The following is a 19,221-nucleotide window of genomic DNA, read 5'->3' as shown; positions in this document are numbered from 1 at the left end:
AACATACGGGGTGGAAGCATTGCAAGATTTCACCCACAAATCTTAACAGGCATATCATGGTGTAGAGAGAGAGAGAGAGAGAGAGAGAGAGAGAGAATGGTGTGATTTCTGACGGCTGCAACACAATTCTGTGCAGGTAATAACATGGTATAATTGTTTACTTGGTTTTTGAAAAAGGGAAATTGATTCGAAACCAAGTGCATGAGCTGGAATTTCAACGCGGGACGCGAGGGAGATGAAAATGGCAGCGTGAGCTTGACAGAGAAGGGCCGGTGGCCACCGCCGAGCTCACACGCGTGACCACTGACGGCTGCAGCCTGAGCTGCAGTAGCAGCAGCAACAACGGTACAGCGTCGCGGGAGAAGAGCTCTAGAGCACTAGAGCACACTACTCAGCTCACGCGCAAGCAGCGGCAGTAGTAGCAGCTGAAGCAGCAGGCATGAGCGTTGTCATTAGCATCAGCATCATCATCATCACGAGCTGCACCCTGTGGGATGGTGCCGCAGCTGCTGCTCTCATCTAGCGCAGCATCAGAGGAGCTGAGAAAGTAACACAGGGAAAGAGAAAGAGTAGGAGGCGGTGGAGCAAATTGGGGTTGTGGAGGGGACATGGCAGTTGTGTCCCGCCCGCCTGCAGGGCAGCAGTCGCAGCACCGAAAGGCGTTTCAACTGCAACAAGGACGCGGGAGGTCCACTAGTGGAGTGTTGTATGGGAGCAGCGACAATGTGGACACAGGAGGAGGTGGAGGAGGAGGGAGTGTCGATAGTTTCCATCACAAGGAGTGGAACTCGCAAGCGCACGGGAGCGGGCGGAGTGGCGGCGGCGGTGGTGGTATGTCAAGGTCGGGGAGGAATATAGAGCAGACCAATGTGGTGTACCAGGGAGATGATTTTGGAGGCGGATTTGGGAGCTGGTGCGGGTGCATAAGTCGGTCTGGAGTTGTGTCACCGCCACCGAGGGGAGAGGGGGAGAGAGCAGGCAGAGGGCGCAAGGGTGAGAAGGGAATCGGCGACGTGAAGAGCGGGGACATGGGATCGCTAGTGAAGAGTTTTAGTGGTAGCTTCGAGCGCACTGGGTCGACGCCCGGGAGCTCGCCCGCCTTTCGGCCACGGCTCTCGCCTGGGAAGGTGTCACCATTAGTTGAGGTGGTGCCCCCGCCTGCTTCGATCACTGCCGCGCCGGTGAGTCAGCATCTGCAGGCAATGGCGTCAACAGTTTTCTCTATGTCGAATTATAACTTGACGCCAGGAGTAAAGATGCATGACTCCTCCTCGGGGGTGTCGAGCTCGCCTCCCGTGGATAAGATCAAAGCATCTCCAACCCTTTTTGAAATGATGACCCACGAACAGGAATTAGGCCCCAAGGCAGTTCACAGCATTTCTCTCAGCCAGCAGCTTACATTTCAAGAGAAGATGAAGTCCATTCTCTCAGGTATAGTAGAAATCTGAAACACCTCTCGCAGCCATTTTAGGCTCTTTTGCCATGGCCAACCAAGATCATGCGGCTTCTCACCCATGCTAATACCAACTCGGAAAAATTAGCGCTGACACTCAGTTACAGAGCAGCATCTAATACCGCACTACGACATAGCCAACTGAATACAGGCTTTGAGTGCCCTGTTACAGTCCGCACAGTAATCTAGATCAATTGATAGGATTCACCGGGAGTTGCAGTCACGGAGGTGCTCGAGAATGTCAGCAAATGATTTCCATGTTGACATTTGTAATGTGTGATTGTGTCCTGATGGCCAGGAACTAGCCCTGGTAACCAGTTTAATGACACTACGACCAGCGACTTGAAGCTGAGTCTTAATAACCGAGAAGGCTGCAGCGTCACTGTAAATGTTCATCGACACATCTTGGTTACGCACAGCAGGTTCTTCGCGGCCAAGCTTTCAGATAGATGGTTGAAGCAGCAACGAGCAAATCCGAATCTTATCGAGATTACCGACATTGACGACGTTGAAATATATCTCGAAACACTTCGGCTCATGTATTGCGAAGATGTCAAGAAGAGTCTTCTGAAGGAAAACGTGAATCGAGTTCTAGGCATTCTCAAGGTACGTCCCGCTCTACTTCACTCCACATGTTCACTGCTTCATAATGCGCGAGTAACCCGTTTTTCGTCAAAACCTCCGGAACTGTAGTTTTTTACTAAAACCTTTCTTAACATGTCCATATAAATATAAATATATATCTTTACAGCTTTCGGCGCACATTATGTTCGAGGGAGGTGTTTTTGCCTGCCTAGAGTACCTAGAGGCAGTCCCTTGGGCTGACGATGAAGAAGAGAAGGTGACTGCGCTCATGGGGCAGCTGCAGCTGGAGAGTGTGGGCGTTGCATCGGACGTTATGAAGCGGTGCTCTTCTCTCGAGAGCACCAACAATGAAGATATTTTGCCTCGGCTCTTATGTGCCGTCACTAAAGGTCAGACTGGCACATAGCAATGGGCTCAATTCTTTTCTAGCAGCAGCGAGCGGATATATCTATATATATATGTATGTATGTATGTATGTATATATATATATATGTATATATGTATCCACATATACGGGTGTGTGTGTGTGTGTGTATTGTAGTGCCAGCATTACTGATGCCGAGATTAATTGGTCGTGTTGTGATCCTAGGAACTGATGACAAGGCCCGGAGAGAAATGAAATCCCTGGTTTCAAGAATGCTTCGAGAGAATATGTCGCAGAACAAGAACACTGTCGATATCAGCAAAGAGAGTTTGTACAGAGCTTGCCACGGGTGTCTCGACTCTCTACTCCATCTGTTCACGCAAGTATGTGCTCAGATCCGTTCACGTCGCCTACATGAGCGGTCCATTCCGTATTGCTAAACCTCAGTTGCCAGGAATTAGTCTATTGATCTGCTTCTAGCTCCAAACACTATCGCCCAATTAATTTGCGTTGCTCAAATGTGTGGCAGTCCAAAAGTGGCGAAGACAGGAATATGCTGGTCGAGATTTCCCGACAAGCAGATAACTTGCACTGGCTGGTGGACATTCTTGTCGACCGGCGGATTGCGGATGATTTTGTACGCATGTGGGCTCATCAAGGCGAGCTTGCCACCTTGCACGCGCAGGTTCCAGTAATGTTTCGATATGAAGTCAGTCGTCTTACAGCTCGTTTGTGCATTGCAATTGGCAAGGGCCAGGCAAGACACATTCAACTCTAACTAAAATTTCCCTGCACTGTACATTGGATTTTGCATATATATATATATATATATATATATATATTGAGAGAGATAGATAGAGCGATGGAGAGAGTTGGTGGTTGAATTCAAATGAACCCCAGGTTAGCCACATAAGTTCTCACCAGACTTTGGGTTCGTCTCGACAAACAGGTTCTGTCTCCGAAGGATGTGAGATTTCTACTCCTGCAAACATGGCTACAGCCGCTGGTGGACGACTTTGCGTGGATGCAAAGGTGTTGCCGCAACTTGGACAAGAAGGTGGTCGAGGAAGGGATCAGCCAAACTATTCTCACTCTCCCACTGAAGCAACAACAGTGCATCTTGCTGTCGTGGTTCGACCGATTCTCTAGTTCTGGCGATGACTGCCCCAACCTGCAGAAAGCATTTGAGGTTTGGTGGCGAAGAACGTTCACCCCCCCCTGCGTCGAAGAAGACGCATGTGCTGAGCGCAGAGAGTTTTGTGAAAGGTGAACAATCGAATTAATGCTTGCCAAGCTTTGAAGTGAGCGTTGGTACATGTGTGTCATGGTCCTGTTGAATGATTTACCTAACACTGAAGTGGAATAGCAATTCTGAGCAGCAGATTCAATTATTGGCTCTTGTAACGTGGCTGTGGATTTCTCAGAGCTGATGGTCTCTGCAGAAGTAGAGAAGAGGGGCATCTTGGATTCTTGAAGTCTTGAAAGGGGATGATGGATTCTTCCTGGCTTCTAATGGTGGCAAGAGTAGGGGAGTGGGGTTGTGGTCCGTTGGCAGGCTTGGGATTGAGTTCTCCGGAACCTCAATTACGAGAGCTAAATGTCGTAACTTTAGACGGGGTCGGCTGATAGTTCTGTTCTCGGGCGTCTTTTGAAGCTGGATCCACGTGATTCTGCTCGAGGAACTCTTACGACAGCAGAGCCATCTTCGCGCTCAGCTGTTTCAATTCGCTGTTGACTTCATGAAGCTGAAGTTAGCTCAGTAGAGAAACCTGGCAGAAAGATCCCAGTTAAGAGTTTACAGGTAGCAGGTAGGAGGTAGCAAACGCTGAGAACTTGAACTATGGGGAGTAAACATGATCAGCCCTTGTATTTCTAGTGAGACTATTGCCGGTGAACGCGCGAGGCTTGTCGGTGGGTTCTCATGGTAAGAAAAATCTGCAATGTACAAATATGGGACATTCGAAACATAACCAGGGCTCACAAACTAGTTTCCTTGTAACGCATTTATATATTTGCCGCACTTGGGCTCGTTTCCATTCTCAACCATCCCATTATCAGCGTGCAAACCCTAAACCATGGTGCGATGCTTTTTGGATTGTAGTACAGATCAACCTCATTTTGTAGCTCCATGCATACTATGCATCCTTTGCAGTGCGGACGCATTGAATTCCCTCACACGACAGTTACGTAGGACCTATCCTCATCCTTAACTTAACCGCACCTCTGTCAACAGATATTAGGGCAGTCATTCATTGCGGATTCTTCTCAACACCTGAAGCGTCTGGGAATTCACCGTTGATAAATTCATTTTCGCCAGTATCTTTCAAAACATAGCATTACTAAAACTCATTACTCTTTTTTTCATTTTGATCAGCAACAACAACACATAAAGATCAAAGGAACAAGGGAACATAAGTCACAATTATCATTCCACGATAATTATTGTCCGAGGGAACCCGAGCTGATACCACCAGTTAGTGCGCACAGATTCCTGGAGCAGGTTGAGTAAAGCTGTTGAAGTGCTAAACCCATATCGAGTGAAGGACTGCGTGGAACTCTGAGCTACATTAACAATGTATCAATCCTGACCCAACCTGCGCAGGCAGTTCTAATTGGGTTGTGTAGCATCAGTCAGCAGCCCATCATGCAATGTTGTGGTGTTGATAAGTACATACCTTTTCTCATCATTTTATTAGAGCAAAACACATAGTAACACTAGATCTCATCCTTCCTTTCATCTATCATGGTGACCACCTCAACTCTTAGTGACCAATGGATTGAGGAGCTCAAGTAGAAGAACTACATTATGTGGAGTTTTGTAATGTAGTATTTCCTAGGCTTGAGAAACTTATACCATTACATGGATGGATCTAACTTGTATTCCAAAAGTGCCAAACTTGATGAATAGTGTCATATTTCATGAAATTTGCTTGAGAATGTATTAGGCTCTTGGTTGTGGAAGATAAAATGGAACTTGCAACAAAAAGACCCTAACAACTCTAATAGAATCCTAAATTAATTCCAATTAAATTATAATAATGCTATTTATTCTTTAATTAAACTCCAAAAGAGTCTTAAAGAACTTACAAAAGAAACATAAAAAAGTCATAAATTAATCTTAAAGAAATTATATAATAAAAAATCCTAAAGAAATATCAAAGAAATATTTTTTAAATATTAAAAATAAAAAACCTAATTGAATCCAAACCAAATTCTAATGTAACCCTCAACAAATCCTAATAAAATCCTAGAACAAATCTTAATAAAATCCTAACCAAGCCCTAAATAAATCCTAAGTAAATCCAAAATCCTAAACAAACTCTTACTAAACCTTATAATAGATTGAAACCTCAACAACTAATGATTGAATTTTTGAAATCAACTCAAAATTTTCACACTTCTCAATAATGTAGTTGGAAACAAGTATAAGAAAAATGTGATCAATTGCACTTAACAATTAAGAGAAATGAAAGATAATCCATTTCAGAGTTGGACATCTTTCTTCTCCAACCTCGATGCCAAGCTTCTAATGATAAGTTCTCAATGCCAATATCTCTTTTTTAAACCATTAAATTGCTCTCAAAATTTATAGAAATATTGAAAATCAAGTCTACTATCCATACAAAAAAAAATAATAATAATAATAAAAAAAAAAAATCATTTCAATCCAACTAGCAAATTGCAAAAGATCTTAGAAACTCTTTGTTTTTGTACTTTATTCTTGCACTCTAGCCAAGACAAATACACACCAAGTTTCTTTCTAGAAGACACATTGTAGAACTTCCTTCACAAAGTCTGTGAGTCACTTAATTGACTTACAGGTTGTTTTAGGACAAAAGAGTGTAATAGGAATGTCAATTCTCAAGTGTTAGTTGTAGAGAAGTGTAGAAAATGCTAAACAAAAGCAAAATAGAGTTATTAGATTAATTGTAGCTAGTAGAGAAAAATCTAGTAGAAATTCCCAAATAGATAGCATCTTAGAAAGTATCAAATTGGCAATCTTTTTAGTATCTTAAGAGCATCTAGGAAGAATCTAGAATATTTAATATTCTTCCATTATATAGAATAAAATACCATGCAAATACGGAAGCAAATACCATGCAAGAATCACACTAGACATGGTATACAAAGTAGAATATGGTATATGGTATAGGGCATATCATGTACTAGATATTGTATGGAATACGGTATAGCATGTGATACAATACCAATGAATATGGTACTAAATACATAGCTGAATATTGTGCTGAATATGGGCAGAGTACAAAAGTTATACAATGGAATACACAATGTAAATATGGTCTGGATATGGTATACAGAAGATAGAATACAGAGTCCAGCATATAATATAGTATATGATATAGTATACAATTTAGTATACAATATATGATACAATAGAAGTAGATTGTAGTATAGATGGTATAGTAGACTATAGAATATAACATACTATCAAGTATAAATACAACAGGAATACGAACTAAAGACCATATGATATACAACAGAATTATTGTACCATATATGAGGTGCAGCTTAAGCGGGTATCAACCGCGACGGCCTTCGTCATTCGGGTATCGGGCGCAATATCCGGCGAAGGAACGGAACTCATTCCCAGTGAGACTCTGGGCCACCTTGGACCCCTCTCCCTCGTTTCGTTTTTTCTGTTTTGGTTTTATGTCAGGAAGCTCGAAGCTCTCAAGGTAGTGGCGGCTGGTTAGAGCCCAACGGCTTCATATAGTTTATCTTCTTCCCTATGTGACTACCACCTCTTGTCACTGGAGCTTGGCAGTTGTACAATGTCTGCGATCGAGCCAACTTTTTGTTTCTCCTTCCTCGTTTTGCTCTTGCCAACTAGGAAATCTCGCGTTTTGCAGTGCAAATCGATGTGCAGCGCTGTTCTTGTTTCTCCGTTCCTGCAGCTAGAGCAGGGGGGTTATTGCTTCCCTCCGCTATGGTGACAGTGACAATGGCTCACGCGACAGCAAGGTGCAAAGAATTGTTGGTTTTCTGTGAGGTTGTGCAACGTTGAACGTAGATCTGCGATGGAGCGTTGAGAACCTGCGATTCCTTGGCTACTGATTGTATTCCTATGCCCCAAGCTGCTGAACTTTCTTGCCTCTTCCTATTTGTTGTGCGATGGATTCCAACGCTGCGTGGTCGAGGAACCAACTATTGCTTCTGTTCCATTGGCAAAGGGCCGCCAAGTCTCCCTTGCAGTGCATTATTATTGAGAAAAGAAAAATCTACACAAGGAAGTTTGCAGCCCATACAAGGCAGCAGATTAAATTGTGAGCACGGGTCGTAACAAAAGGCACCACCATCCTCAAGTCCAAGTCCAGCCACAAAGTGTCTACTCGAGGGCTGGAGTGGTTTTCCAAAAAGCTGGAGCTCATTCCTTTACTGATGAATCTGGTGTTGCAGGGCGTTGCAGAGTGTTTTTGAATGGTCGACCGATCCTGTCATCTCCAATCGTGGGTGATCTTACGAGTGTTCAAGCGTTGATTTTGGTTCTCTTTGAGATTTCCGTCACAAGGTTGGATGAACTGCCAGTTCTCATGACAGTGTGGCAGAGACGATCCAGAATTGATGCATGTATCAGCTGCCGAGGTTAATAACTCCGTGAAGACAATTCGAGCACCATACCAAGTAGCAATTGCAAGAGTACCATCTCTTGACGTTCTTGTGTCCATTTTGTACTTAGGATAGTATTGGATTAGTTGGTGACTACGAGATGTGTGCCCATCAATAGAGTAATTCTGATTATCAGCAGGAGGGTATTCCAATCGAGGTGAACATCGGAGAGGGAAGGGCCGCGTGTAGACATAGTGGAATTCGACCTGTTGCAACTCATCTTTGACGTCCTCAATGCTTTAGCAAGTAGGACTTTAAACTACTGGGCTTGGACGAGCTGCATCACCGTGCGGAGATTTTGAGGAGCGATCTAGAAAGAAGGTCGATCGGTAGGCTGTGGACATCGGATTCCATCACCTTGTTCCTTGTTGGCTGCGATGCTGTGAATCGGGAATTATTATCCACCCACCTCCGACGTTCAACACATTTCGTGAGAAATTCCGATGACCATTGTGTAACTACTATTAAGTGAATGGATTGCATTGGATCAACAATTGAATTCATGGATGAAGATAAGTTAAGTTGGATGAAATTTTGATGTGGATGAATTTTCATACTTGGATGAATACTCATTTTGTGGATGATAAATCATTTTAAAATCATTTTAAATTCATTCAAGTTAAAAGTTCATGAGGAATTATATTGGATGAACTTTTAACTTGGATGATTTTCTTGATAAACAATAAAAATATAAAATATAAAATAAAATAAAAATCATATAAAACTTCTCTTTTAAGTGTGTGGTCTTTTGAGTTGTTAAGTGGCTTGTATTATGGATTGTGATTGTTTGAGTAAGAATTTAATTTGTTAGAGAGATTAATTTCTCTTCATAAGAAGTAGGAAATTTTTTTATTTAATCGCTCACGTGATAATTAGTAGTTGTGACTTAGAATAAATCACTTACTAGAGTGGTTTATTTTGACTTACAATTGGAATGTTATAAGACTTCTTTGAAATTAAATCTAACGCTAATCAACAATTGTTAAGATATTTAAATAATTAAATTGTTGTGAAATAGAATGGACTTCCAATTAGTGGGGGTTTATTTTACTTCACAAAGTCACAGAACTAACTACAGACAAATATTTTGACTGCTGGCCAACCCTGACTAGAGGCGAATCTTGCGCATGATCATCCTTCTCCAAAAGTCGCCTCATAATTCTAGAACAATAATCCAAGAGTGAATCACCAACAACGTAGTGTGACGATGAAGAACCACAAGCCAAGCAAAATGTCTTTCACAAGATCAAAACATTCAGTTCAAGACACTATCAATAGGGAAGAATAAAAAACAGGAAGTACTCGCTTACCCTCGACGTCTTTTCAGCATCTCGACGACCCAAGAATCTCGGCCGACAACTTAACATGTCCTCAGATTTCATCCTGAACAAAAAACAGGTGAAGAGAAACACTCCCAAATCGTAAGAGACTCCCAGCGCTGGGGGATGTCAGAATATCTCGCTCTTGGTCTTAGGGTATTAGATGTAATAACGAAGTAATCTATTCGTTGGTCACTACCTCTGTGCATCCAGTCAAAGGACTGAGTTTGTGTAGAGCCCCAACTTAGCATAATTTATCTTCTTGTTTTTGTCTTTCATTTGATATGTATGTATTCGATCTCTTTACTGACACCTCGCACTGGTTTTTCTCAACTGGGTTAACTGCTTGTTGATCAGAATCGACTTTATCCTGGAGCCATCATGACACCTGTGCCGTGTGTTAACCGATTCATTTGACTTGAATGTACTGTTCGATCTTCCAACCGATAATTTGTGCGTCGATCTGCATCGATGGGTGCAGTCCCCACATTCACCAGAAGCATATCTTTGGAGGAACTCTACTTCTTCTTCTTCACCACATCCTGTCTCCGCCAGTTGGTGGCGATTCGGGGCTCACCGCATGCATTTAAACAGTGCCCACAGCTTGAATGTCTAATTTGCTCAAATCCACAGGCTTACTTAACTATGTGGATCCATCTGTATGTTGAAATTATGCTCAAAGGCATTGAAAATGTGTCGATCTACGTCGATGGGTGCAGTCCCCACGTGTCGTAACTGTGCAGTCTATTGAGAAGGCACTGGATAAGAGTATGACGTGGAGTTTCTGTGAGCGAAGAGTTATTTATATGTAAGAAAATGTTTCTTTAGGGATCGTTTTGGAAGACTTTTGAAGAACATCCCGAGAAACGTTTCAGAAAGCATGGGATTTTTTCTTCAATGCTCTTTTGAAATCATGTTTACAGTTGGTCTCGAATGCTTTTTTTTAAGGAGAATCATGCATGAAATGCTTTCAATTAACAAAGTGATAATCTCGACAGAATTTAATATGTATTGCAATCAATATATATATATATATATATATATATATTATGTAAACATGAAAACCAGGTATTATTGGTAAAATTACCACAGTTGACTTCAACAAAATTTCACGTATATCAAACTTCCAAGGTTGTAGCAGCAATCCCACACTGAACGCTACACTATTGCTGTAAATGCTGTTCGTAGAAACTAATTGACAATTTCTACATTAACAACTTGCTTTTCTCTTCAACTGCGGAAAAATCTGTCTCTGAATTAAATGAAGCTTTCCTTCTGCAAAGCTTGTGAATACTGCGACATCATTTTCACTAAAAATTCTTTACTGATAGACTCGAACAATGAGATCTCCAACTTTGTTGACACTTCGAAATCTCTTGTATCGCTTTGTATCGTTGAGTTCAATCTTCGAGAAGTCTCCATGGTGTAAGAACGATGGTGAAAATTTTGCCACTGCACAGCTTGGGGGAGATTTCACACAACAGAAGTTTGGAGGATCTCGGTGAACAGAAAGCTAGACCACTCGACTAGATTTCAAAGATAATCGTCGCTCGAGTGGCTGAATTTAATCCAGTAATTATGTGAATAGCCGATCATTTCATCGGATGACCTGGTCCTGGGCGTGCTTCCAACGCCGCTCGTCTTCTTGTGCTACGGAAGAGACTGGTCATTAAGGTGATCGAGCTCGTACCTCAGTAGCTCAGTCGATGACCACTTCCAACAAGCGGCACTGAGCACAGACTCAGCGAACCTGGATAAACGCAATTTCCACTACATTTTTTTCCATGCACTGGTGGCGACGTCGGAACAAGCACGAGCTGGTCACCGTGTCAAGGAGCTCAATATCGATTTAACCAACATAATCTAAACCTAGAGAAACATTCAGTCTTCCCTGCAATACAGCATTGCCAAAAATCCCCGTAGACATGCCGGAGAAATGTTTCTTAGGGCAAAATTCCAGTCTCTCTAGCAACTACAAAGGATTAGTCTAGACTGATTCCAAACACTACGATCTCCTCAGGGTGCAATTTGCTCAGGGACTAGGCGCTAGTGTGTAAACAGGCAAATGAGTGTGCCGCGAGTAGGTCCTTTCACCGGCGGATCTGCGGATCCAGTTTCTAGATGGCGCCTACCATAACCAAAACTGTGACAAACCCACCCTTTGCAGTAGTAAGTTGGCAAGAGAGAAGAGTTGGATTGGAGTACCACTTCCTTAGAGCTCTTCATGCTCATGATCTCTCAGTGTAATCCACGACTGATACAGCGATGGATTGCACGAAGGTTGAAGCGTCCCTGCCTGAAAACTTCACGACTTCAAGTTCAATGTAAAGCAGTATGATTTTTGACCATGCCAACCATAATATTGATCAGAAAACATTTCAACCAACAAAAGTTTTTCTCATATTGTTTTACACTAGTAAAATTTTCACAAAATGAAGACACATGATATACTAGAAGTGAAAATTACAGGCAAAATTTAGATGTTTTTACATCATGATGCAATATGTACACAACCTTGTCTATACATGCCATAAACCAGGAAAATTCAGGCAAAAATGTGTTGATGGAGTTTTTGACAATTTTATTTACTGTTTGAAAAAATAAGTGATAAAGCAGAAGTAGTGTATGAAATCAAATAAAATACAAAACTGGAAGATTAAGAGTTCCATCCTGACACCATTGTGGTTTATCCAAAAAAATCAGCATTTCAATTGCAAAAATCTGTGATTAAATTATTCCACATTTTTTGAATGTGAATATATAATTATTTTACGAAAAAATGAGTTTTCATCTACTCGGGATGTAGCTTAGATAGTAGAGTGAGTGTTAGAAAAGAGCATAGAAAAGAGGCTATGTGAAATCCAGAGCCGCACTCAACATAGAGATCCAAATTTACTAAAATGTTTGATTCTTGATTGATTTGTGAGCACATTAATTTGTAATAGTAGGAGAAGCATTACTACACTCTAGGAGATTGCAACACACTAATTTATAATTAGTTTTGGAGGTATAAGATATAGATCTAAATTTTACAAAATATTCAAGTATCTAGAAAATTATGTAATCAATCAAGTTAAAGCAATCTTAGAGCCCTTAGTTCCAAAAGCAAAAGAATCCACTGAAACAGAGTGCACAAAAAGGAATGGAGAGAGAGATAAAAAGTAGGCATAGAAAGGTAGGACCTAATAGTGCTTTCAAAGAAATAGTATATGCATTATGTTATAAGATACAAACAATGGTGACAACAAGTGCAAGAAGAAGAATTTGCCTAAAATAAAAAAAAATAAAAAAAAGAGATATTTTTGAAGATAGTCTATCAACTGAACCAACAAATAAGTTCTCTAACTCTAGAATCATTTTCAAAGTTTCAATCTAGCTTCAAAAATTTTGATAGTCTCAACTCATTGGAAAAATATTCCAAAGGGAGTTTTAAGCTCCAACCTTTATATTTCCCATTGGAGGGAGAGCATAGACCAACTCTATTGCAAAATGCAAAGGACATAACTCTCTCATAAAATGCCAAAGCCACGGTGTTGTATTGTGTATATTCTTACTTAAAAATGCACTAGATATATAGTTGTGGGAGGTAAATAGAAATACAACAACAATTTTACCAAGTCTAATAGAGTCTTAAATAAATTTTAAGTAATCTTTAATAAAACTATTCAAACTTTAATCAATCCAAAGTAAATTTAAAAGAAATTATAAAAAAATACAAAGAAGTCATAATTTAATTTCAAAGAAAAATAAAAAAAAATCTAATTAAATATCAAAATAAATCTTTAAAAAAAATAATAAACTTTAAAAAATACTAAAAATTAAAATTCTAAATAAATTAATATAGAAGAAACAACATTAATAACAAAAAACAAAGAAGAAGATTAGTTTTTTTGACTTAGAGAGGTTAATTTATCAAAGGTGCTTCCTAGCACCCTATCTATTTTTTTTGCAGCAAATGCTTTAGAATACATACTAGACAATGTTAAGAAGAATGTTGAAGGGATCACCTTATCAAATCAAATACAATATATTAACTCTATGTTTACCAATAATACCACACTATTCTTATGAGAAGAACTTGACAACCTGTAAAGAACCATAAGAGTATTAGAAACATTTTGCAAGGCCTCTAAAGCTATAATTAATTGGCATATACTAGTAGCTATTTGAATTTTCTAAAGAACCTATAATTTTCATTGGAAGAATCAACAAGTACTCACTTGGATAAAGACAAGGTCTTCAAAGAGATATTTCAAATATTTAATAGAATTCTATATGCAATTTATAAAAAATAGAACCAAAGTATTACATCAAAACACAGTATAATTAATCAAGTGGGGTCCTAAGCAACTATTGTTATCAAGAAGGATTATGATCATAAATCAAGTGATATTAGCTTCCATCTAGTACATAATCTTATATACTAGCATTAAGACAAAGTTCTTAAAATAAGTAAGAATGTTAGTGAGGAACTACCTTTGATCCAACATCACTATAAAAAGATACATAAGCCAAAGTGCTATAAAACATAGTAATTCAACTAAAAACTTATGGTGGACTCAAGGTCTTTGACTCAAAGATTTAAGCTAAAGTACTACAAGCTAAATTGATTGCCTATAAAATGGTATTTGGCATTGAATTGTGGAAGTTCATGTTTTATCATAGATTAGTTGAAATAAAATGTCGCAAAAGTGGCAATTGGTACTATAGTCCATATTGGATTATAGACAATAAAATTCTAGTTGCATACAAGAGCTTACACCTATAGACTAACATTTGGCAAGCATGGCAAAAACTACAAATATGGCTATAACAATAAGTACCATGCTTCATAGACAAAATTATAAATCAATCTTTATTAGATGACATTGTAATCTGAGTTTTATATAGAATAAGATGGAGCTAATACATAGAAGATTACTACCTTCTTAAAATGAGACAAGGCCTACAAACTATCAAAGACACAAACTAGAAGAAGATACATAAACTTGTAGAATCTATATCAAAAGGAAAGTAAGAAAATAGAAAAAAGTATGTATATTCAAAGAAGAACCAGAATGACTATTGCCAAAGATTAGAAAATATAAGACTCTTGAAACTAGACTAAAAGCAAGAAAGGAATTGACAAGAATGAAAAAGGCCTCACTCTTGCCTCTATATATACTACTTAAGTAAGAACTATGTGGCGACATGCTATAGGACCTCTAATATGCATCCAACTTGCAAGTAACATATTTAATTTGCAAGGCAAGTTTCCTAGGTGTGCACCATATGTCCAACTTGTACTACAAGTGGTAAACATGTCTACACGTGGCCTCCTTGTTGGCTAAGTTTTCAACCTACTAATCACCTAATGACATGTATAAAGGCAAAGCAGCATCTATGAAGCTTCTAAGAAGCTTTTTACAAAATATTATCATATTTATCTAATTTGACTTACTTCTATCTATTCTTACTATCTAGATAATTATCAAGATAAATATGTATGTCCATGACACAAACATACAATGATCTATAAGACATGACCATGTAGGAATGGTACACCACATACATACTAAAATGCTATATATATAGAAGGCTAATGAAAGTCCAACAAATAAAAGTATTTGAGAGTGTTCTATGTCATCTAGAAAAAATGCAAACTTATGCAACAACTGAATGGTAGATACCAGATACTTAGAGATCTATTTTTAGAGTATATTACATCTTCAATATCAAAGAGGGGGTTTTATATGGAAATAAATATATAGTTATGGATTCTAAGGAGCTAGACCTTATTAGTTCCAGATTAATCCACCTAGGCAACATTGAAGTCAAATGAGTAGATGTAATATCTAGAATAAGAATAAATAACATATATAAATAATATAATCTTTGAAGAAAATTGAACACCTATACCATAATTTGGCTCATCAAGGATAAATTAATCCAACACCTCTAAGTTCGTCCATTTAAATGAACATGATATCATAAAGGCTAAATATCTTATATTATCTTCTTCAATTATATAACAAAGTGAGGTTGTTGATAATAAAGCTAATGTAATGATGTTCCTTTGAAAAAAGAATCTACTCTCAAATCACATAATTTTAGAAATAAAGAATGCAAATAATTCTATGGAACCTTATGGCATCCATGGTTTTCTAAAAAAATATTAGTAATAAAGTGGTTTATATTTGTTGGGAGAATATAAGTAGGAATATGAAATCATGTGAATTAAAAAGATGGCAATTACTACTTTTGCAATAATACCACCACAAAATCAATTATCCATGCATTTTGGAATCGCTCCTATATCAACAAAGCTTCAACCAAATATAATTCACTTTACATGCCGCACAAGTCAACCGACTTGCTAGTTGGAATGAAGTCCTTTGTAGCTCTTTTAATGAAGATACAAATTTCATAATTGAATTCATTTATTTACTCATGGTTTCTTTTGACACTCCATGGCTACTTCTACAAATCCTAATTCTATAGAACATCTTACTTGTTTGACAAAGAACAAACTCCTTATCACATGAGATTAGTCCTTTACAAAGCCTAGAAGACTACAATTTTTATAGGAATGGAGGCATGGCACGATCTTCAATAATAAAACTAATTACCAAATTTATAGATAGAAAATAATCATACATTCACAAAAAATTGGACAAAAGAAGGAATTTTACAACAAAAGCAACAAGCAAACTAACATTGTAATTAATTCCTCTGCAATAACTAGTCTTTGAAGATTGACAAGGATGACAATTCAATGAAAAAAGTAATTCAGACAAGTGAGACTTCACTCAAAGAAAGGTAACAAAATATAAATAACCAAGTATGTATATTGAAAGAAAAAGTGGAATGGCTATTGCCAAAAGACAAGAAAACTATAGACCCTTGAAACTAGACTGGAAGCAAGAAAGGAGTTGACAAGAGTGAAGAAGGCTTCACTCTTGTCTCTATATATACTATCTAACTAGGGGCTACGTGGCGACGTTCTATAGGACCTCCAATATGTGTTGACTTTGTAAGACATATGCCTTGACTTACAAGGCAAGTTTTTCTATATGTGGGCCACATAGTTAGCTTGATCTTCAAGCTAACAACATGTGTGGCACATGGCCAACTTGTTGACCACGTTTCTAATCTAAAAAGTCAATTAAAGACACCTATGAAGTCAAAGCAATGTTTATAAAGCTTCTAGGAAGCTTCTATATTAAATACTATAGAATTAATTTACTTTTGCCTACTTTTACTTACTTCCACATATTTGTATATGTAATTACTAGCTTACATGAGTATGTCCGTGACATAACCCCCCCTTCTAGGGACGAGTTCCATGAAGAGCGGTCATCATATGTTGAGGAAATCTATGATGCGACAAATTGTATTCGCCACATACTCTGATCTTTGTTCTCTTCGAAGATGATTGATAGGGCCTCTCAACCATCGGTAGTGTCCCATAGCAAGGCAGGAAGACCACCTAGTTATTTGATCATTGTTGAGGCCTTCATAACTTCCTTCAAATAGAACATTTGGAACACCATCAGGAGTTGTTCCTACCTCTAGTAAAATCACCAAACATCGAGAGTCCCTTCCTAAATCATGATACCAAATGCATTGTATCTCGCCATCTATTTGAGGAAGAACATATCGTTCTTGAAGATCTTCATCTTAATTGCGTCATCTTGAAGGTTGTAAAAATCGAAATGTCTCGTCTGGTAGGTCAAAAAATGAAGGCTCTAAAGTCGAATCCACTGATTGTTGGTTCTCCATCTCATGAGCGTCACAACTACAAAGAAGCAACAAACAAGGATTGAAAGTAAAATGTTATCTTGCCTAGATGTTGTTTCTTTTATAAAGAAGATTTTCATCTTGATTTTGATGGATGTCGTCGATGAAAAGCCTCCATTGCCTTTGCTGCATTTGCAAGATTCTTTATTGGCTCCCATGTGTGTTCACTAATATCATATCTGTGCCAATAGACAAGATATTCCAATTCATTTCGATGTCACCTTTGATCTAAGACTTCTTCTACTTCAAACTCTTCATTATTGTCCACTTCTATAGGAGGAGGTAGAGCTTGTCGTCTTCTTGGTATGTCCACTGTCTTGTATGGTTCAAGAAGAGACATGTGGAATATTGAATGGATTTTCATTGACTTCGATAGATGTAAACGATATGCAACTGGATTGATTTGTGTAGAAATAGAAAATGGTCCAAGCCTTCGATAGTCCAACTTGTTACAAGGACGAGTGGTCTTGATATTGCGATGAAGTAGCCATACCTTATCACCTAAGAGGAATGGTTGTTGTTCCTTTTCATATACATCCGCATTGACCTTTTGTTGTTCTTGAGCCTCTTTTAACTGCGCCTTTATCGTTGCATGTAGCTTTGATAAATGAATCGCCAAATCTTTTGCAGCAAGATTATCAACTTTTGAAAAGTCAAAAGTATCAAGTCATGGATGATAACCATAATTAGCAAAGAAAGGTGTTTGTTTTGTAAAAGAATGTACTTTATTATTGTAAGCAAACTCTGCATATGGCAAAAGAGTTGTCCAATCATCTTGTTGGTAGTTAATGGTACATCTTAAATATTGCTCCCAAACTTGATTACCACACTCCGTTTGTCCATCAATTTGAGGATGGAATGTCGAAGATAGTTTTATATCCACTTTTAGAATCTTGAAAAGAGTCCGCCAAAATCTTGATACAAATTGAATTCCCCTATCTGATATAATATCCTTGGATAATCCATGATAGCGATAGATATTGTCTAGAAAGAGCTTAGATGTTTCTTCACCTGTGATAAATTTTGTACATGGTACAAAATATGTCATCTTAATAAAACGATCTACTATCACGAATATAGAATCATAAGAACCTGAGATTGGAAGATCCATGATGAAGTCCATAGAAACAGAAGACGATGGTTGTTCTGGAATGGGTAATGGCTGAAGAAGTCCGTAAGGTCGATGACGAGGAGTTTTTGATCTCGAGCAAACATCACAAGATTGTACAAAATCTTTGACTGCTTTCCACATTTGTGGCCACCAAAAATCCTTGGATATTAGTTCCAAAGTTTTATTGTACCCAAAATGTCCTGCTGCTGGGAAGTCGAGACGAGCTTGAAAAATACGTAAACGTCCTTCTCCTTCTGGAACATATAGGCGTCCTTCGAAATATAGAAGGTTGTTCTTGAATTCAAATTTAGAGGGATCATAAGATTTAGAAGAATTATTCTTGATATCATGAACAAGAGGATCTAAAGGCATACTTAATTGGACTTGCTTAAGAAAAGTTAAATCAACAGTCAATGTTGATTTTATTGCTCGAAGATGAAATTGCTCCGACTTCAAGAGAACCGTTCTTTGTTGCTCAAAAGCTGCATCTCCTTCTTTTGGTACATGATATGAACGTCTAGATAAGGCATCGGACAAACCTTATTATTTTCTTGGCTGATAAGTGATGGTGAACTCGAATCTTGATAAAGACATGCTCCAACAAGCTTGGTGACAATTTAATACACGTGCTGATATAAAATATTTGAGGTTCTTGTGATCCGTATACACAGTGACTGGACTGGAAGCGCCTTCTAGATAATGATGCCATTCTTGAAAAGAATCCACGATTGCAAGAAGTTCTTTGTCGTGGATCTCATAATTGATTTCTACTACTGAGAATTTTTTTGAATGAAAGGCTATTAGATGAAGTTTGTCATCTTTTTCCATTTGTGATAAAATCACACCCAGAGCAAAGTCTGATGCATCTATTTTTATAAAGAATGCTTTGGAAAAATCAACACGATACAAGATTGGTACAGAAACAAACGCTGTCTTCAAAGATTCAAAAGCAACTTTCGCTTCTTGATTCCATTGGAGTTTG

At 38.6% G+C, this 19,221-nt stretch overlaps 1 protein-coding gene across 3 annotated transcripts; it reads left to right on the top strand.

The window, feature by feature from the left end:
- The first annotated feature begins 406 nt into the window (after positions 1-406).
- LOC112290119 (BTB/POZ domain-containing protein At1g63850) lies at positions 407-4,807 on the top strand. 3 transcript variants are annotated; one of them, XM_073538385.2, is made up of 7 exons: positions 407-1,431; positions 1,752-2,059; positions 2,205-2,427; positions 2,628-2,785; positions 2,932-3,159; positions 3,352-3,668; positions 4,777-4,807. In XM_073538385.2, exons 1-7 carry the CDS (start codon positions 609-611, stop codon positions 4,790-4,792), a joined length of 2,073 nt encoding a protein of 690 aa, XP_073394486.1. In that variant the 5' UTR covers positions 407-608; the 3' UTR covers positions 4,793-4,807. The 3 variants fall into 3 exon arrangements, with proteins under 3 accessions (XP_073394486.1, XP_024391866.1, XP_073394485.1); XM_024536098.3 differs by lacking the exon at positions 4,777-4,807 and adding an exon at positions 3,845-4,448; XM_073538384.2 differs by lacking the exon at positions 4,777-4,807 and adding an exon at positions 3,827-4,448.
- Positions 4,808-19,221: the final 14,414 nt, after the last annotated feature.

This window comes from Physcomitrium patens, chromosome 13, assembly GCF_059467195.1.
Source record: "Physcomitrium patens ecotype Gransden chromosome 13, ASM5946719v1, whole genome shotgun sequence".
In the NCBI taxonomy this organism is placed as follows: Eukaryota; Viridiplantae; Streptophyta; class Bryopsida; order Funariales; family Funariaceae; genus Physcomitrium; species Physcomitrium patens.
This window is presented reverse-complemented; position numbering and strand designations above follow the sequence as displayed.